A 21298-nucleotide genomic window follows, 5' to 3' on the forward strand; every position below is an offset into this window, starting at 1 on the left:
AGGATTATTTTTAAAATAAAAAACAAGAAAACCACCGATTTAAGTGACAGTAGACATCACAAGCCGAGACAAGTCTGCAAAAAATCCGGATTCGGCTAGCGCGCGCACTGGGGACGAGATTTTCTTTTTTGTTAGTACTTGTTTATCTTCCTTTATTTGAACAACAACACAAAGAAGAAAATATAAGTTTACTGACAGTTTTTAGAAACAATATTCTCTGGTTTATTACTGAATTTTTCTGTCTAGGGACGCGCTACTGCTGTCGAGGCTACTCATTTGGCCACTAACTGAGGTGCGGGAACTCAGTTAGCCGCTAAATGTCATTCGCCTCAAATGTCATTCGGTATTCTTGTGTAGCGCCGAATTAATGTCATTTAGAGCGAATGACATTTGCTCTAACTGTCATTAGATCTGCCGTGTGACAGGGGTATAACTGACAAGCTGTGACTAACATATTTCTCCTTAAAAAAATGTAAACGGCATTTCAGTGATCATTCATATCAGTTCTAGGAACGAAACTTGGCATATGGGGCAATGCAATGCATTAGAAATTAGCCTGATTTCTAAGCCCTCGCAGGCATGCCCTGGCGTGGTGGTACCATCCTCACTTTGCACTTGCTGACGGGTCCCTTTCCCGATACTAACAACACATGAATTTCGCTGTTAAAAAGCACCTGCTCTGTGAATGACCCCGCGCATGCACAAGAATCTTAAATATGCATTTGCCAAAGGGCCCTTGAAGTGCTGCAGTGTCAACGCCCTTTTGTCACGAAAGCTTTATCTCTCAATGTCTAGGAGCGTGAAGCTAGATAAGTTTATCGGTTTTCCTATGTTCTATAAGAAAAAAAATGGGTACATCACAAGTAAACAGACTGATGGGCTTTCTTATCTCAAGATTGTTGACCGGTGCAGCTTGAGCTCCACAAGAAACACCCCACAAGTTGGCCCAATGCCAATGAGATAAGAGGCCTCCCCAAAAGCACCTTCCCCTTGGGGGTGGATCATAAACATCCGAACACCAACCGGTTCTACCATGTTGCAAAGAATATGTTTTGCAAGCATTTTAGCGGTGCATTTATTGCATGTATACATGTATTTATGCATGTATACATGCATACATACACAGTTTGCACAGCCATAAGCCCGTTTCGATCCTACACAGTCCAGTTCCAGAACTAGCCATCATTGCCATCGAAGCATAAGCGCCGCCTCGGTGTTCACGTTCACACTAGCACCAGTTTCCCCTCTAGTTATTATTATGTGAAACTCTATGTGTTAAGTCACTGTTGATGTGTAGGGTGAAATTTTAGAGTTTTTCAATATTGCGTGCACTTTCACGGTTAAAAAAGTGTCTTTCATCGCTGGAATGGAGCTCAGTAAGTTACCAAAGGCTAGTTTTTTTAGATTTAGCACATTTGTATTCCGTCTTCATGGCCCCTTAAGAGGACCCGGTCCCTTAACGGCGTGACAGCACTTGAGGTCTAAAAAATGTTACGAAGACAGCGCATTTCGTTTGCTATTCAAATAAGCTTTGAGAGTTCCAGCGGGCTCAAGTTGTCCAATCCTAGCCGCTTTCGTCGTGGAAGCAAGGTTAAAATCCATGTCATTGACACACTGAGCACCTGTTGTTGGCACATCACAGAGATATTCATACGTTATATTATGATGGAGCCCGCAGATAGTTTGGAATCCGCCCACATAAACAGCCATTGCTTTGCGATGGCAGCAATGTTTCCTGTCCAACAAGAATGGAGTGATGTGTGACTTCACCACCTTTTGAATAAAGCAAAACTTCCTTTTTGTTGTGGTTGTTGCATTCATGGTCCCTCAAAACATTCCACTGACTTCAACCTCAGCCAAATTTACCCCAGAAAACACACGGTGAGAGGCAACTGCTTATAAATGTTCGAAAAACATGCGCATACAGCTTATCTCTTCAACGCATACAAAGCTTTGCCCCACTCCATCTTATGCAAACTTCTACACATGTATGCAGTTTGGGGGGAATACAACTATTGCAAAGATGTTGTGAACATTTACTTGAATCTCCTGCCTCGCTGCTGGTTCATCTTGGCCCGTGGCGCAACGCCATCAACAGCCATGAAGAATGTCTTCTTCGGCTTGATCATACGAAATAAGAACTGAAAGAACAAGAATAAATACATTCACCTTAGATTATGCTATAATGGAACCTATACAAACGTTAAAACCCCTTGCAAAGCACAATGCAAGGAACATAACATCAGCGAAAAAATGCGTTTTTCATGGCCAACAAGGTACTCAAGATGACATTGTTATTTCGTAAACTGTATTCTGCTTTTCAGAGCCCATTTCTTACTTTTCAGCTAGGCCCATTTACTTTCTATTCACCCCTTTTGCTTCATGATAAAAATTTTTTTTCTCTAGTTTACTCTTTAGCCTTTGCATAGACTGCTACTCACAAAAATGACTGCTTGTGGCACAGATGCAACTGCCATGAAGTTACTGAAGATCGGACCCTTTAGGCAAGGATAGAGCTACGACTTCAAACAAAAGCATTATCAGCAGCACCCAACAATCCAGTGCACCCTCCACTTGCACCAAAGAGTCATTACAAAGCCAATTGTGTATGCGCACAGTTTGTGCTAGGGCCATGATGTTGGTCGTTTTTTGCGATTCTTCAGCTTGGTGTGGGTTGCAACAGGCCTGCGACATCAATGCTACGGACCAATGCATATTTTCGTGTCTGCTAAAAAGTTGACAGGGTTTTAGCACTGGTGGCAAAATGGAAACTGCCCTGCAACCAGTTTACTGGGACTTTCTTGACATTAAAAGCTGCCCAAATTTCAGCTGTAATTACATCACCAAAATGCTTGATCTTGTAATACTTTTGTTCTTTTTTTGTGTGTGTGTAGTGTTTCTTAGTGTTACAAAAAAAAGATTTGGAAGGTTTAAGGCCCTCTCATGTGAAAAACTACGTAAAACGGAATATGTACACGCAGAATGATACTTACATCAATATAATTAAAAATATCCAAGAATATCTTATCTTCCGTAATACGAAAGTGTGGGTCATCGTCGTTGGGGTGCGAGCAGACATGGATTATCCCGTTCATGTCGAGGTACAGGTTGTCGAACTCTGGAATCTGAAAAGAATTGCGGCAGGCACGGTGAACTCACGGCTGTTTCCCGCTCACGAGTGCTGTTTGAAACGTACAGCGGCGAAAAACGCGAGGAGCACTGAGCGACCGTCAGCGAAATAGCCTGCTAACAGTAGCACAAAACTGTTGATCGTTATGCGTGACAACGGTGAATCAGTTAAGAACAACGCAATTTTCAAGTCTTTCAAATGTTAACAAATGGCACTACTCAGAAACAAGACATCCGGGTTCGAAAGTTCCAAAAGGAAAGCAATGCTACAAAGATGGTCTTTCTCTAGATAGCAGCACCAACAACCTGCCGGTAGATTTCACAATACGTTTAAAAACCAAAATTTCTGTCTTGATCGCCTAAAGAACACGACATATTATGAGCAGGAACATGTGCGAAGTGGCGTCTTAGTGCAGCGTCTCATTCAACGTTGTTGCTGTCGGTGACAGGCCGCGATAAATACCGAAACTGAGGCACCGTACAGTTAAGCTGATGCTTCTGTCGGCGACCACAGATACTATTCGACGACGTAACTCTCGACGGATGTTTGTGTTCTTTAAACGCGATGTTTCGAAAACAGTAAAAGGAATGAAAGGGGGGAACACACATTGAACGCACTGTTGCGTGCCGCCGATTTCGAGGGCGTGAATCTACAGAAAACAGTAACATTAAGTTTATTTGTGCGTTAGAAACATGACGCGCTCATGAAGGGGTCAATGTCACCACGGATATACCAAAAAAATAGTAATTGTTCTCGCGGATCTTGCGAACGGCGTCCTTTGACGGTTCAGATCCATCGCCAGATGAAACATACCTGATATTCTTTCACGACGGTACTCAAGCAGGGATACCTCTCGCTAATCCAGCGGTAGAACTTTGGAACCCCCATTTTTCCTGCGTTTGGATTTTAATTTACAAAAACCAATTACTTCGGTGTCACGAAATTTTCGTGCGCCTCAGCGCGAACGGTAAACGAGAATATGTGAGATGCTTCTTCGATTATCGTTCTGGAGACACCCGTGGACTGTCCGTGACGTAATTCAGCGTTGGTTTTTGTTGTAAACGTTTTCTCAAAAACAACGCTCAAACTGCCCTCGAACTGCCCACAAGCAAACTCGGGGCAGGGTTTCGAATGATGTAGTTACAGTCAGTAGCTGCGGGCCTGCATTTTGGTCCGCAGCGCAGCGAATGTTCGATATTAACGTTTTGATACGCATGCATTTACGCCTAATTAATCGCATTGTGTTATAAATTATCGTTATTTATGTTTAATTTTTTCGTGCTGCTGTAACACGTATGCAGCAGCTTGATTGTATGTTGGTAAACAGCGGCCGGCAATCCCGAAACGTTACCTGCTACGTGTGCTTTTCGGCTGCTGCTGTACAGAGTTGTAAATAAGCTTTGAGCAAGTCCACCTTCATAGTAAAAATACCACCATGATTGATATTCCATTCCTAACTCCATTGCTGGAGAGGATTCCTACATACATGGTAAGAGCAATCCAGTGTTTCGAAGTTCACTGTGCCGGGTGGTTGAAGTGTTGCGGTCACCGTACTGCGACGCGGATACTAAAAACCGTGAATTTTACATTTCGCAGGATTTCGAAGGACAGAAGGTGGCAGAGAAAATATTTCAAGTCGTCATAGTTATTTTCGCGGTAAGTGTACTCGTATTAACGGGCTCATGATCCGTTCATGCTCGTACGGTCGATTGCCTAGATCCCGTACTTTTTTCTCCTACCAACACTCGCTTTACAACGCTTGAAGCTCGCCAATGGGGCCAATTTTACGGCTCATTCATTGCTCTCATTTTCAGTTCGACGAATGCACTGGCTTAATTCACAATTCATTAAAACCCGCGCTTAATGAAAACATTCTTGCAGTGCCTGACATGTGACATGTTCAAGGAAGCATAGCGTTTTGTCGTGAAAGCAGCGAGCGAGTACAGTTAGCAAACCATCGGCCAAGAATGAATACATAAAATTTCATTCATGTCGTCTGTCAAATAGCCTCAATAGCTAAAGTTTATGGAAAATTTCTGTAGTCAAGCGGGTGGCAGTTGGATTTGCCGAAGAACAACTAACTGTGAATTCCATCGGCCACTTTGGAGCTTTTTTTTTTCCCTCTCAAACACAAGATACATGTTTCACTGCTTGTCTTAGGCCAACTCCCTCCATCGTAGACTGCTCCTTTTCGCTGTAGTGAATCAAGCACTGTTCTTTCTTTCAACTCATACAGTCCCTTCAAATCACAGTTAGTCGGCTATTGTTTGAGATGAAGAATATTCAAACATCTCGCGCAGCCATACACGGTTGAACATAAACGACACTGTTTCCTACATTTTCTAATAAGCATGCTGTTATATGGCAAAAGTAGTGACTGCGAAGGCTGTTGTGAACTTTGGAAACGGCCATCCAAAATGTGACGCGTAGCACTCTCCACATGCTCAGCCCCCTTTTAACTTCCTTTTCTGCTGCGCTTTTGCTGCAGCTTGTGACATCCACTTGTTTGAATTGGCCAAGTAAACTCAACAGGTCAGCTGGCAGTGCTTTGCCCTTTCTCAACCAAATTTTTTTTACAGAAACTTCCATTAGATTCTCTTACGGAGTGCGATTATGTTGTGCTAACGTATTCAAATTCGTTCAATCGGTGCGAGATTTTCCAGAACCCTGGAAGATTCAACCTCCCACCCCTTTGATATCAACCAGTGGAGTTCAGTTTGCCATAACTTCTGCCTAAAATGAGAGAATCTGAAAAGGCCAGTGACACAGTATGTTACCACTAAATTTATGGTCTCCTCCTTAGCAAGTTGGGTTGCTCTGCAGTGAGGCATGTTGACTCAAAACAACGCGGACAGCATAATAACCTGCTACGGCCGAAATAAGCAGCAAATATTTCAAACACAACACACTTTACATAGGTCAAGGGAAGGTGCAGATGCTTTTATACTGTGGCAAGTGTGCTGTGTTTCAAGCATGTCGAAATGCCCATCGGTCTGTGCTCATCAACAGGTAAAGTTTTCTGCAATTACAAATTACTCGCGATTGTGGCCTAAAATGGGTAGTGACTGGTTCAATATATAGCCTTGCACTGATGTCACAGCTGGGAACCCATGGAACGTTAGTCCAGCATCTTAGTGCACCCTGCATGTTTGACAAAGTCCGTCCGCGACGTGCCACAATGGCTGTGCACGCGGTTATCAGATGTGGCGAAATCTGCAACTGCCAATTTATTTCACTTTCCTCTAAAGTCTCAGCATGACAGTGGCATCGTGAAAAAGCTGGATATGAACAGTGCAGTTTGTGTCGAACTCTCATACAGGGCATAAATTTTAACACTAAGAGATTTTGACACGGTTAACCATTCAATTCTAACAAATAAGCTGGAAAAATATGGTATAACTGACAACTCTCTTAAATTCTTTGCAAGCTACCTTTTATCTAGAAAACAGAAAGTGGTAATCGATAATTACATTCTTCATACAGTGACATAACATGTGGTGCTCCGCAAGTATCAGTTTTAGGTCCTATTTTGTTTCCACTGTATGTAAATGATCTCCCACACCCAATGCACACCTCGACAATACTAATGTATGCAGATAACACCGCAATTATATTTTGTGGCGATTCTCTATCTGAAATGCAAGATACCATACTAGCAGAAATGCACAGTATCTATTCATGGTTTTTGAAAAGTCAGTTAGCCAAAAGTACCGACAAAACTAAATATGTCACCTTTCACTCAAGAAAAGTATTTGATCATAGTTCTTTTAGTGTGTATATAAATGACAAGCCAATTCAGAATGTAACCTCCTTCAAATATCTGGGTGTTGTCTTTGATTCACACCTACATTGGAAAGACCAGATCCGAAAGATGTGTAAAAAGCTTGCGTTTAGTTGTTTCACGTTAACCAAAGCGCGGTCTTTCTTCCCATGTAGAACGTTACGATCTTTATACTTCACTTTATTCAGTGCCACATTGTTTATTGTACGGAAGCCTGGGGGCTTACCTATGAAACATATTTGACGCCACTATATATCGATTACAGCGACGAGCACCAAGAATAATATCATTTTCTGCATTCAACCATCCCGTCAATGCAATTTTTCAGGAATTGTGTGTACCTTCTTTTTCAACTATTCGGGAATACAAAATATCTCTTTTAGTAGACGCAATTATAAATCATAACTTTCCTGCACCCTTAGCACATTTTTCTATCCTGTTCGGAGCACTAGGCAAGCATGCAACGCCAACTTCAACTTGCCAATCTGTCATAACGTCTACGGCAAAAGGCTTATTGAATTCTATGGTGCTGAAGTGTGGAATGATCTACCTATTCAAGTAAAAACTGTGAAAACCTTAAAGTTGTCTTGCAAGATGTTTGACTTGGATAAACAGAATGTAGTTCAATGATGCGATTGTAATTATTGTGGATGTCCATACTGCTTTGTGTTTCATTTTTGTTTCCTTTGCCATTTTTTTCTGTTCATTTTCTTTATTTTCGACCCTTGGTGGATACCTGCGACTCATTTGTATGTGTATTTTTGTATTGGATCGGAAACTAGGCTCCTGGCTATCGGTCCAAATAGTCTGCAAACATTTTTTCTGTCTTGTGATAATAAAGCGCTTGATTGATTGATTGATTGATTGATTGATTGATTGATTGATTGATTGATTGATTGAATGAATGAATGAATGAATGAATGAATGAATGAATGAATGAATGAATGATTGATTGATGAGTTGCTCAAGTTTGCAGTTGCTAGTTTGGTACAAATAAATCTGTGACAAGGGGCCACATTTGTTTAACTGCAAGACATGGGGTCACAGCACCAAACACTCCCATTATGTTGTTATTCACGTACAAATAAGCCTTTTACAAAGATGACAAGCCGGTGTTTGTGGTGCCATCTCAGTCATACAATGCACCGTTATAAAACTTGTAGCGTGACAGGTGACGCGGTTATTTTTTGAAAGACCCAACTCGTCTCTCATGTACACATCCTAAGAATTGTTTAGGTGCCCCATAATTTTTTTTAAGAGGTAGCTCACTCCTAACATGAAATTCCTTATTAGCTGGAAATAAGGATTAGTGCAGCAGCAGCTAGGGCATGTTTTAGCGTGAAGCCCGTTTGTTGAGCCAAGTTTTTTACTAGTTTTTCTCCTGAAGAGGCACTTTATCGTGCTGTAGCTGCACAGCTCAGAGTTGCAGTATGTTCGTTCTTTATGTTGACACCATTCGAACAAATGTTGCTTTTTTTTTTTTTCTGACAGGTGATTGGACTTGCTTGGGGATACATCGTGCAGCAGTTTTCTTACACTGTCATCACACTTGGCATTGGATTCGTCATCTCCTGCCTGGTAAGCAGTTCTCCTGCAGAACCTGAAAATGGTTCTCTCTGTTCGGCAGGAGCTACACAATCCTGCACACACTCATTTATGCCACCTATTGGGCAAGTTTTATTTTTGTGGGCTGAAAGTCTGTCATAACAAATGCTTGTTTGAGGAGTTTGAATACTGTTTATTAAAGGGACCTTATAAAAGCTAGGATGGGGGACTTGGTTTTGATATTAACGCAGTGTCAAATATACCTCTGCTGAGTCATTCTCACATTGTATAGAATGCTGCTACCGTAAAAATTGTTTCGATCTCCTTCAGGAAAACAGGCTGAAGGTTTCGGGCTTGGGGTGTACAGGTAGTGAATTGTCAAGCACAGTGTACTGAGCTATTGAGGTGCAATAAAGCGTAAGATGCAAGTACTGTATTAGGCAGGGGTGCAACAGCTGTTCCAATTGTGCCATTTTGATACAATTTTATACATTTGAGCCAAGCTGCGCCGAAGCCATGAAATTAGTTTAAATTGTGCCACGTTGCTCCAAAATGGCCGACTATGCGCAAAATTTCCCAGTTTCGCTAATCCTTGCAAAGAATAAAGGATGCGCTGACAGCCTGAGGCTTGTATGGCATCCAATCCAATCCGGTTGCACAGGCAGCCCTCCGTAGTACACAGTTCATAGCCTATGCCGGTATGCCTCTTCTAGTTCACTGTGCCTATGCCGAAATTCAAGTCGCTCTAAAGTGTGGGGCGACTAGTTTTGGCCTTAAATGTTAAGCATGGGAAGTGAGCAGAGGTGCAATTGCTGGCCCCAACAAGCGCCCCAATGCGGCTAATCGCCGGCAACTCAATTTCGATAAGCATCTTAAGCTATCTGCTCGAAAGTGCGTGTGGCATAGCACTGTTGGTGCTGCTGTAAATGTATTGCATGCAGTTAATAGGTGACAATGGAAATGTGGGTTTCGCTGCCACCTCCTTGTGCATGACTGCCAAGTGCACAGTGGATAGCGGGTCGCTTGCAGCAACAAAAGCAGGCGCGAGTAATTCTCCCACGGCAAACGCACTGGTACAGTACATACAGCAAGCGCCCTAGGGGTGATGGTGTGAGCTATGTAGGCAATGCGCTGCACAAAGCTAGCAAGCGATTGGAAGCTTTGAGCAGACTCTTCAATCGCTTGGCGAACTCGAAAATGTCCAAGGGAAAGCACTGATGTCATACCAATGATGTCTGCACTAGTCATGTATCTGCTGATGGTTAGCTTCCTGTGGTATTGAAAAAGTTTTTTTTCTTATTTGTATCTAGTGTATCCAGATGCTGCTCACATGGAAGAGCTATTTGTTATGTCATTAGGTTAAAACAGGTCATGTATAAGGACACTTTGGAGTGCAAATTATTGTCGGCAGTTTTTATACCATTCTCTTTTGTTTGTTTGTTTTTTTGTTTTTTTTTATTACTTGATCTTGCAAATACTTCAGGCATTTAGATGAACCTGTTTTGCAAATTGGCACAAATACACCATGCCTTGTAGCTTTCTGGAGAGTTCGCTGTTCACGTTTGCAGGACCTTGTCCACTAAAGCTGAATTATGACTGAACCGATTTTAAACTGTCTACACATATTTTGTATTAAACTGCTCGAAATTTGGATTTTCCTGCTTCAAATTCAAGATTCTTTCGCTCTGAAAATTGCTCCAAATCTAATTTGTGCTCTTGCACCCCTGATTAGGAAAAATAGAGTGGAAGAAAGATGCATTTTAATTTTTTGCCATGAACAGTTACATATGTGATAAAATTTTTGTTGGAGTAGAATGGCTGGCCTGAAGACATAGAAAAACTAAGAAACGTGCATTTTCTTGGCAGTGATCGCAGGGGCACGGTACTTAAGTTTGCCCCTTATGCGATTTAGCTCGGAATTGCTTCTTTTCCGCCAAGCCATACCACTACCACTGACAGCCATTCAGTATGCATTTTTTGTGGCTTTATTTCATTTGTTTCAGCTTCCAGGAGTTAAAAAATCTGAATATAACAGTGTTTTTCCACACCAATTTTAAATATTCTGCGACGTCACAGTTATGAAAAGTGGCATTTCTGAAAGATATGGTGGGGGGGAGGGGTGATCTCAAAGGTATTCCGTGGGCTGTTCAGAAGGGTGTGTGTGTAGGTCACTGCTAGGCTTTGTATGCATCGAAATTTCTTCAGAATGAACCAAGTGATCCTACTGCAAAGCGCAGTATTAAACTCAAAAGAGGCAGCAGAATGCCACGCTGCCATAATATAGTGCCTCACCCTTGCTGCAAATGCAAGGCAGTTTTTTAGGCTGCTTAAAACTGTGTATATTTGGGCGCAAAGGTCCGTCCACCAGGGCGACCTGCTACTGCTGCTACATCTATGGTGTGGCACTCCCTTCTCCTTGCAGCTCACACTGCCTCCCTGGCCAGTCTACCGCAAGAACGCCCTCCCGTGGCAGAAGGTGCGAGATGAAGCTGGCGCCTCGTCCAGCAAGACCGGCAAGAAGAAGAAATGAATAGCCAGCGGGGACCTCTATCTTTGTTTTTTTCCTTCAAGGGGTGCTGTATACTTGGGAAGCACATGGGGCATATTGGGTATTTTTTGCAATAAATTATGGATTACCCGTGGCATGGGTACACTACAACGGTTGGGTGTGTTTTGCTTTAGCACCCGTAGGCCTACTCGGGACATTGGTTTGGGTGTGGAAAGAATGTCTATCTTCACTACAGTGTGCAAATGTGTATCCATGGCTACCATGTGTGAAAGGTTGCTCGAGTGGGACTCGTGCCACTCACTTCTATAGGGTTTTTGAGTTCAGACGTCTCACTGCTGCTAGCAGACCTCGGGCAATAAGCACGATAGACTGGTGCAGGGGTGAGACAGCTGCACATATTGCGCAGATTTGATACAAATTTGTTTTCCTGTGCCAGGCTGCTCCAAAAGCTTGAAAATTGCAAAAATTGCGCCAAACTGCTTCAAAACAGTGGGAGAGCCAAGGATTTTAACACTCCCGTCAGTTTCAGTGGGGAAGAATGCTTACGGACGGCATTATGTTCTAGCCCCCCCAAGTCCAAGGCGATGCTGTTTGTAAAGGTTCAATTGATTAATCATTCAAAAAATTACGCCCACCTCCCCTCGCGGGAACCCTGGTGTGATGCGACGCTGAAGAAGGTTCCATTGGCGTCGCATCAAGCAATCGTCGGGTACGGCAAGAGAGCAAGCGCAAGCGCGGACGACCGTCGAGTGAAAGACCGGCCGGAGCGCGGCACTCCGCTTCTATGCACAGCGCGCCCGGAGGAGAGGAGACCGCGGAGAGAGAGAGTACTGCACATGCGCACAGTGCGCAGCCGCGCGCAGCGCGACCGCAGATGTTGGGAGAGAGTGTTCGCTATCGGAGAGAGGAAAGGAGGCGAGCGGAGGGGAGACGCAGCTGTGCGGACGCGGGCGGCGGATGCACGCAGGACAGGGCCGCCGGCAAGAGATGCTCCTCTCAGCGTCGCATCTAATAAAAAAGCTGCATAAAATTGTCCCCGAGATAACTTTTTCGGAAGTCACAATGTCGGGTTATATGTTATATTCTGTGTGTTTTTACAGTTTTCCCATCGAAAACCATTGCAAAACCATTGCAACGCCGCGAACAACAGCGTTACCCTGGGACGCCGCCTTGGTGCTCTATATGCTTGGGTCGAGCGAGCAAGCTAGGACGACAAGGCGAACGCCTAAAGTGCTCTGCACTTAATAACAATTTCGGCATTCACATGATAATAAAAATGCCTTACGATTGTGTAGTTTTTCAATTCGATATTTTCAGCGGCGCTTCACGCTATATATGCATATAGCCTATAGGAATTTCAAAATGGTTTGTAAAAAGGTAGTGCAGTTCATCTTGTGATACTCTGGTAGAAAAAAACTTTATTGAAAGGCTGTTTCAGTGTTGTGTACATTCAAAACCGATTAAAAAGTGCACTTTTCTCCCATTAGTTGTCAAAAATTTGATTTTTTAGGCTCCTCAGGTGGCATAATAAATGATGTTCTGTTCCAAATCAAGCTTCTGCTTCAAAATCGAGATTTCGCTGCTCCAAAAACTGCTCCCAAATCTGATTCAGCTGTCCCACCCCTGCTGGCGGAACTTCTGCTTTTGAATTTTCTTATGCATCATCCACGTATCTCGGTAGGACCTCACCTCTTCACGCAGAGGGGTTTAAGCAGGTGGCAGCTTTGCCCCCACAACTATTACGCAGGTCTTCCAAGCAATTTAGCTCTGCTATGTGCAGAGCTCGGCTAACAGTGCATGATGCACATCGAGTCAGCTTGGAGAGGTCTTGGGCTACCCGCCGCGATGGCTCAGTGGCTAAGGCGTGCTTCTGAGCCCAAGGATGCATTTTTCGATTCCCAGCTGTGACGGCAGCTTTTCTGATGGAAGCAAAAACCAAAAATGCCCATATGTTCGAGGTTTACGCAGGTGGTCAAAATAAATCCGGAGTGCTCCACTATGGTGCCCCTCATTGCCTGGGTAGCATTGGCGTGTTAAACCCCACAATTAAATCGAGATATCGGGCTGCTTGCAGAGTACGAGCGTGAAAGTGCCTTTGCTCCGGCACATCAGCAGCTTGGCAGGGGCTCAATGCCAAGGAAATACCTCGGGCACCAAGGGGTAAAAGAACAGGCAATGCCCCAGAACCTCCCCGAGTGGTTGTTCAGGTTTTAAATTAAGGACCCTTTACACCTTTCTAGCCGTTCTTAATGGCCCTTGCACTCACCCTGTCACTATATTAAATGCCGAAACGATGAAAGACCATGCAACATAGACCCACTGCTCTTTGGCCTCATTCGCCTTTGTGCCACTAAACACATTCTACCTGACAGGTTGGGAAGGAAGAAGACCACCATTTTCTGCTGCACTCGCACCCTCTGGCTGTTGACATGGCTGCCATGTCCAAAATCGTGCTGCTACACCACCACTGCAGTGCTGATCAAGCACAAGTTGACACGGTGGTGATAACCACAGGCTTCACGCGCCACTTATAAACTATTGGCGGTTGTCACTTCAAAAACACATATCTGCATGTACAGTCTTTGCCGAAATTCTTTAGGCGGACCACAGAGACTTCAAAGAATAAGCTTAGCCTCTCACTGTAACCAAATTACTTTATTACAGTAAGAAAAAAAGTGTGTTTTCACTAACTTTTCGGCATAAAACATTGCAGCCTCGCTCAAGGCGTAAGTTTGTAACGTTGAATTTTTTGCGGCCTAGCTGTTCACTTTCGGGGCATGGCTTAGAAAATTTTGACAGACTGTACATGCATGCATACGTGCAATCTGCATGCCACACAAGTACACTTGTGGCAATGTAAAATGTCTGTAGCGAGAAAATGTAGGCATGACGCATGACATAACAGCAGCAATATATTTATTTACAAGGCACATTGTTTTGTGGCATGCGAACAAGAAACTTCAGGTACCAGCAATTTTGAAGCCACATTACCTGGTTGTGTAAACGGTGATGCAGTTGAAGCAAAAATAGACGTCCATTTGTGGAGATGGTTCAGGGCTGAGCATCAGCGGCAAAGAGTAGGGGGAGAAGGGGAGTTTTTATCTCTCCATACACCCTGAGGCACTCTTATTGCTGGCCCCCTTGCAGGGTTTGGCCTTGCTATTCTGTGGGTGTCCCTTTACAATTTCCCTTTTCCTGACAGTCCTGAAGTGTAGACACGATAATGGGGTCCCGTCGCTTTTTGAACAGTACTTTTGAGGCGGTCATTCATGTTTGGGGCAGTCATTGTAAAACGCCTGCTTCTGCTTGTTTGCTACACATTATCTTACTACTAATCCTATGTAATAAAAACCTGACATTTCAAAGCTCTTTTCACTGTAAAAAAAAAACCAATGAAGAAGCTTATAGATGCATCCACAGCCATAGCATCAACGTAGCTTTCATGGACGGAAATGGCGGCCGCCATCTATGTAGCAGTCTCACCCAGACAACACACAATGTCCTCAGGACGTCCTCAAAAGGTGCAAACGTCCTCGCTGTTCTTGCGATGTCCTCAGGACATCCTCAGTACGTCAGTGCCCTTGATATCCTAGAAACGTTTATTTGAGGACTTTACCAGGATGTGCTAATTTTGGCCTCTAGAAGACAATGGGAACGCTCGCTAATATAGTTTTCACGCGCAGGTATTTCACACAAATAGTGATAAGCGTTCTAATCCACGCTGTTTGTTATTCAGGTGAAAAAAAATAGCGCTTCTAAATTACTGGCTGGCTTCATTTTCAACATTCATTATTTATCAGAACTAAAAATGAGGCAAAAAAGAAAATGTTCAGTATGTGCAGGTGCGGGTGAAACCTAAACTATTCACTTTCCGCGCACACAAAAAAAAGCCTTGTGCGCAAGTTCTCAAATGCCGTGTAAATGGTAGCGAATTTTTTTCCAATGCAAAAACAGCATGGCAAACACATTGTGACCCCTTAAAGAGCAAGACGGCTAATGCAGTTTCATGTACGTGTTATCAAAGAGTTCACGCAAACTGTTAATGGTGGCCAAATCAAGAAAGCTCGCAGTGAACACCACATTTCATGGAAAACATTTGCTCCACTAGGTGAATGCGCACATTGGCGCCACCCAACGAACATTTACTACTGTCAAGCGATTGTGACGCGAATCTGATGCCAAGGTTACCATTAGTATACTATAAACGAAGACGATATATCAAAGTGTAGTATTTCCTTCGTGATGAATGTACGTGCGCGGCGAGTGCATCGCGCGTTCAATGGCGACGGTCAGTGCTATTCGGCCGTGGCCTTTGGGGGCGGCTTGGCCTCGCTGCTGACATCTGTGAGCTGGCGCTGCTTCTTGCGCATGTTCCAGTGCAGGCACTCGGCGAGGCTGTCGAACCAGTCAGAGATCTGGTCCTGGGCGCAGATCGAAGGCACCGGGTATATCGACGTCGTCACCTTCAGGCTGCGAACACCGCAGAGCGGAGAAACCGAGGGCAGAAAGAATTAGCGCAGAACAGCCGTTGTATCGTCGTGTGGAGAAAAACCCCGAAATAAAAATCCGCCCCTGAGCCCCCTTCAGCTACTGCGCGCGCCTCTAGAACACAAGGCTAAAAAAGACAACAGTGAAATGAGGCAAAGTGGAACCTCAGCGGTAACAAACGGTAACAAAATAAAAATCACTGTGTTGCCTACTTTGTCTTTTTTTTTCTGCAAAAAATATCAGTGCCCTTCAAGTCGGTGAAGGATGACCAGCAAGGCTGGGCGCAGTGCAGGGAGTGCACGAAACAAAACATATTTGTTCCTTCCTAGCTAACTAGCTGAATAAAACTTGGAAGCACTACAGCTACTGTTTTTACTCTAAGGGATAAACATTGGGCCCGTTTCCGTTTTCCACCTGAGTCGTAGGCCTCTTACTGCCTAACGCACCAACCGAAACCGCTCGACTTCGAAGGACAACCACCAGGTCGCATTGGGCCGTGAGACGTCCCCTCTCCTACCCCAGCACGACGGGTATGTGAACGGTGAGCACGGGAAGCCTGCCTATGCGTGAATTCCCCCCCCCCCCCACCTTCTCTTCGAAATGTACGCATAAAAATGGAAGGAGGAAGGCAGACGCCGCACATTGCGAGCAGTCTACACGACTCGGCAAAAAGGCGGCGGTATAAGCCATATCAAAATATGGAGGTCCTGAGGCAATATTTTAATTTTGTTATGAATTTTTCCATACGCCAAAAACCCCCATGTTTTAATTCCACACTTCGAATCTGCGTTCCACACGAGCGTGGGAACTGGGGGATTAGCCATATAGGTACATGTCAAAACTCGAACTAATAAAACCCGATTTTATGAATTTCCCGATTAAACGAACAAATTCGGATTCCCCAGCAGGTGCCTATACGGCTCAATGCTTCTATGAAGTCGAACTAACGAAATAGAGTCAGCGCATTTAAAAAAGGAGTAATTTCGAAAGTATTTCGTCAGAGCGCCACGAAGATTATTGTGTCACGTGAGAAAACGAAAACGAGGCATATAGTTTCGTTTTTATGGAGCTCTACGAGATAAACTCAACAGCCCCGGTTTTCAGTCAGTGATACTGTTAAAAGTGCTGAAGCTTCTGTGCCCGCTCCGGACTAGGTGATAGAAATTATTTACTAGCTCAGGGGCTCTGCTGGGGCTCACGAAGGAACGAAATCGAGGTTACCTTGACCGCGCTTGTGTGCTACGAAAAGTATGTGCACTCAATGCTAACAAATCCAACGAACGCAAAAATCACAGCTTTTTTTTGTCAGGAAATAAATTCGTTTCCCCCAGAACCCCTAGCGTCAGGGACATACCCAGAGGGGGTTTGGGGTTTCAACCCCCTCCGAATTTTTTTTCCAGGCAGGGCGTGACGGAGACTTGGTGTTCCTTTCAGAAAAACTCCTTCCTTCAGAAAACCCATAACCCCTCCGAAAAAAAAAATTCTGGCTACGGCCCTGCCTGACGTATTATTAGAGATTTTTAGCATATATCGTTACCGTGTTTACGTTATCGTTTACCGTGTTAGCGGGAGTCGACTGCGCAGCGCGAGAGTTACTGCGAACGGTAACTAACCGGCACAGGCTTCACCGTCGCCAGCGGCTTCCGGTAATACGGTAAACGGTAACGCAAACACAGTAACGATATGCTAAAACTGCCTATTGTTTTTACTGTGGACTTTTAGCGCATTGCTAAACTGTCGGCCGGCGAGTGCCGCTGCCGCCATAATTACGATGTCACGGTAGCTGCTGGGAAGCACCTCCCTTTAGACATCGAATTTATGGAATCAACTGCTCGTAAAATGACAGTCCCAATTTTACGAAGTTATCGATTTGACGAAATAATTCGCGGTTCCCGGTGACTTCGTTAGATTGGATTTCAGCTGTACAGCTTGAAACTACAAAAAAGCATTGATGAAAAAAAAAAAAAAAAACTGAACAATTCAGTGTCACACCATCATGTCTTTCTACACTGGAATGCAGTTTTTATGGCGCAAGCCACTAACCCCAGAATGCAGCGTGATCACGTGTTTCCACTGAAAACAAAGCATCTTCAATCTAGAAGCATCATCACACCATAGCAACCCAATATCGGTTTGTTCTCTGCTAACCCATTTCCAGCACACAGGGTGTCAAGTGCAACAGCCTATACAGGTGAGCGATGCCATGCATTGTGTCCTATGCGTATATATACCACGTGCGGTCGCTGACTCAGACGCGTGAAACAGGGTGCATCACGGTAACCTGTGTGCCAGCAAGTGCTTACCATGGTACTAGCTCCAAAAAGACAGCAGTGCCCTGTGCTACCTGGCTTATGCTGGCCTCACATATCACATTGTTACCCCATATTCTTTTTTCGCTGGCAGCCCCACTGGGCAGGAACAGCAAGGGCTGCAAGGGTATTCTCATAAGCTCTACTGCAGGACACAGGAATGCAGCAGTCGTTAAAGTAAGGGAGGTTACCGACTTCAAAGCATGACCTTTACTAATGGCAATTCCAGTCCGACGAACAGAGAAATAATACACAGTAAAAAGTGTGCTGAAACGCCAACCTCAAAGAGAGATTTAAAACTCTTTTCTAACTTTGAATTGCGCGGGATGATGTGTTATGTACGTACATACGATGAGGAGAGTTCTGTGTACGTGTGTCCAGATAACTTCTGATATCACCTTCTAAACATTTACCCCAAGTGTGGACCCATCCATTCCGCAAAATAGTTTTCGATTACGGCTTTGTTTAACCGCAGAAATACTGTGTGCACTAGATGTCTCTGGCAGTCTTGAGTCAACGACCGTGTGCAGACGGTTAATGGAGTGGGACCACAAAGCATTGCCTACCTCTCTCCGTGCTGGAGCTCCTGGCGAAGACGTCCGTCAAAAGACGCCCATACTGAACTGCGGGCTTCCGGCGAGACCATGATCTGCACGGAAATTACATACTGCGTCACGGGGTGCGCTCTGCAAGAAAGGAGCGGGTTTGCTTCTATCGACAAACTAGCGCATGCATATATATATATATATATACAGAAAGATGGGGCAGCAGTCTACAACGCCAAAGGAGGCATAGGGGTGTGGTTAGGCTCTTTTCTTTTTCACTACGGTTAATGAAGTAAACATTTTTTTAATATACAGAAGAAAGAAAGAAAGAAAGAAAAACACGCGCCCAGAGTGGGGACCGAACCCACACCTTTCGATTACATGTCGAATGCCTTACCAATTCGGCTGAATTGGTAAGGCATTCGACATGTAATCGAAAGGTGTGGGTTCGGTCCCCACTCTGGGCGCGTGTTTTTCTTTCTTTCTTTCTTTCTTCTGTATATTAAAAAATGTTTACTTCATTAACCGTAGTGAAAAAGAAAAGAGCCTAACCACACCCCTATGCCTCCTTTGGCGTTGTAGACTGCTGCCCCATCTTTCTGTATTTCCTCAACGAGCCCCTCATTTCCTTACTATATATATATATATATATATATATAACTTCGAACAAGGTAGAAGCACGATTGTTGCCAACTTTTCAGCAAAGAGACTTGCCTTCGCCCTGACGAAGGCAAGTCTCTTTGAAACGTTGGCAACGATCGTGCTTCTACCGTGTTTGAAGTTTTATTTTCTTGTGTTCTCTACCATCTTCAAAGTTTTACTGCTCCCTATATGTGTGTGTATATATATATATATATATATATATATATATATATATATATATATATCAGGGTGTCGAACCGAAAAAAATACCGGTTCGGTTACGGTTCGGGTTCGGGTGAAATAATTTCGTTCCGGTTCAGTTCCGGTTCGACAAAATCGCGTACCGAACCGGTTCGCGAACCGGTTCGGGAGCTTGAACCGGTTCGCAAACCGGTTCGATGAGTTGAATTATCACTGAAATTAGAAAAAAATCACTTAGTAGTTTAAAACGACAGTCAAATCAAAACACAAACAAACATTCAAAATGCTGCTGTTCCCCAAAGGCGTTGGCGCAATTGCAAAGCAAACTTTAAACAATCACGACATATAAAAAAAAAGATGAAGCGGTGACGATTCACCGCCTACTTTCTCGATCAGACTTTATGTTGTCCTAGCGACTATTCATAAGGCCACCGCCAAGAATATGACGGTGGGATATATTTTCTGCCCTTTCCTTTTTTGTTGAAATCGCAATCGTCACTATGAAACCGCCCATCACGCTAGCCTTGAAGCCTTTAATTTAGGCCTGCGTACTGGTTCGTTCAAATGCCAGTGCGTGCTTAATACCAATGGCGCACATTTTTTATATTTCTAACAAAACAGAAAAATCCTACAACAGGCACATAAATACTACTAATGAATTAGATTATTTGGTCACCCTGAATAATTTGTTAGCTCTCACCTTATCGAATGTGTTAGCCACACTTTTGTTAAAATTAGTTAACGCTCAGTCACTGCATTATTGCTCTGACCACTGCAATTCTTTTTGCGATAGCTATACCGGATGCGCGCATTACAATCTGTATGTCATCGTACCGCCTGACCCCGGCCATCGTTCCGTGTGCTACATTGCGGAATCTTATAACAGATTATGCTGTTACAAAATAAAAGGGAAATTTGACGCGCGGAGTATGAGATGGAACTTTTTTGGTTAGGCGCTCTTTAATTCGCGCACAGCAGTACTCCCCTCCGGAACGAGTAGCAGTAGAAGTAATGTAGCGAGTTGGGCAGTCAGTACAAGTGCACCTTCGAAAAAAGCAGATTTGAAAGAGACAAAACTGCAGAACAAGCAGAAAAGATGATGGCTGGGCGAATGGGACAGTGTGAGGTACCAGCCTACCTTTCTGCACGTGTCATCTGCTTTGTTACTGTTTCTGCTTCCAAGACAAGGTCGAGGGCCGCAGTTTCTTGCCAATTAAGTGCGCACCTTAACAGTTTTCCCTGACATATCGGTTGTTATTTGTATCTGTAAAAAACCGAACTTGTCCACTGTACTGTCCCCAAAAACTGACCACGGAACTCACTTCCTTCGCATTGATGACGCGTTTGGTTGTGAAAGGCAGGGCAAAGAAAAGTATAGAGCAATATCCACGTTTTGGAGTTTTTTTTTACATATTCTGTTTTACTTACTTTTTGCTTAATATTTTAAAACAACGTGATTCGCCTTTTCCTTTTTGTTGTTTTCCGTGTAAACACATTGAAAAAAACTGGCGCATTTGATGCCCCGTACTATATCTCTGATTCGAGGCGCAGCTTATGTTGCAGGCCAGGCCAGCAGACTTATTTTAACCAGCTGGTGATATTAAACGTGGATCAAAATCTCGATACACCGACGTTCTCGATTTCCATCTACTTCAGAAAAACGGTCGTGGGGAAGGGAGATCGAGGCCACTTGTGGTCAGCAGCAAACGGCTTAGCCACTGAGCAGCTCCTGCGGTCGCACTTGTCAAGTATTAACAATTTGCAGGTGTCGGACCTTTTAAACAAATTATGAAATGCAAAATGTTTGCACACATCGGATGTGTGCTTTCGCTGTTGCGCAGTGGAGCACTCCTGCAGCCTGATTGGTCCGATAAAGCCGCAGCTAGGGAGGGGCAAAGTCGTTTTATATACCCTGCAAGCTGCCGAGAATGAAATTTCGTTCGGTCAGCTTGCACTATGCTCGCGGTTTTAGCAGCAACAGACCATTGCTACATTGTTTCATAGAGCGTGATAGTGTTCAACTGTCTGGCGTGGAATGTGCGCGAGCGTTTACGAAGTTGATAGTACGTGAAAGAAAAAAGACCTGAATTGCATTGACTGTGCAATATCAAGAACGGAGGGTCGAACCGTTTCGGCATGAACCGGTAA

At 44.0% G+C, this 21298-nt stretch overlaps 3 protein-coding genes across 7 annotated transcripts in view; 1 reads left to right on the forward strand and 2 right to left on the reverse strand.

Annotated features, from left to right (window-relative positions):
- The window catches only part of Pcm (5'-3' exoribonuclease pacman), a 74036-nt gene extending 69907 nt beyond the window's left edge, over positions 1 to 4129 (reverse strand). For both annotated transcript variants that reach the window (XM_077677442.1, XM_077677441.1), the window contains exons 1-3: positions 3944 to 4129; positions 2994 to 3125; positions 2041 to 2141 (exon numbers count right to left, since the gene is read on the reverse strand). In XM_077677442.1, the coding sequence (XP_077533568.1) occupies positions 2041 to 2141; positions 2994 to 3125; positions 3944 to 4018 (308 nt within the window). In that variant the 5' untranslated portion in view covers positions 4019 to 4129. The remainder of the gene's footprint in view (positions 1 to 2040; positions 2142 to 2993; positions 3126 to 3943) is intronic.
- Positions 4130 to 4277: 148 nt separating this feature from the next.
- On the forward strand, positions 4278 to 11115 carry Spase12 (Signal peptidase complex subunit Spase12). Its single transcript, XM_077677443.1, has 4 exons — positions 4278 to 4619; positions 4727 to 4786; positions 8403 to 8489; positions 10879 to 11115. The coding sequence occupies exons 1-4, from the start codon at positions 4566 to 4568 to the stop codon at positions 10984 to 10986; spliced, it is 309 nt and encodes a 102-aa protein (XP_077533569.1). The 5' UTR covers positions 4278 to 4565; the 3' UTR covers positions 10987 to 11115.
- Positions 11116 to 13864: 2749 nt separating this feature from the next.
- Positions 13865 to 21298, reverse strand: part of LOC144145740 (NAD kinase-like) — a 54484-nt gene continuing 47050 nt past the window's right edge. For all 4 annotated transcript variants that reach the window (XM_077677445.1, XM_077677444.1, XM_077677446.1 and 1 more), the window contains 2 exons: positions 18329 to 18411; positions 13865 to 15435 (listed from right to left, as the gene is read on the reverse strand). In XM_077677445.1, the coding sequence (XP_077533571.1) occupies positions 15261 to 15435; positions 18329 to 18411 (258 nt within the window). In that variant the 3' untranslated portion in view covers positions 13865 to 15260. The remainder of the gene's footprint in view (positions 15436 to 18328; positions 18412 to 21298) is intronic.

Source organism: Haemaphysalis longicornis, unplaced genomic scaffold, assembly GCF_048455015.1.
Source record: "Haemaphysalis longicornis isolate Haplotype H1 unplaced genomic scaffold, Haemaphysalis longicornis Haplotype H1 scaffold_7, whole genome shotgun sequence".
Classification (NCBI taxonomy): Eukaryota; Metazoa; Arthropoda; class Arachnida; order Ixodida; family Ixodidae; genus Haemaphysalis; species Haemaphysalis longicornis.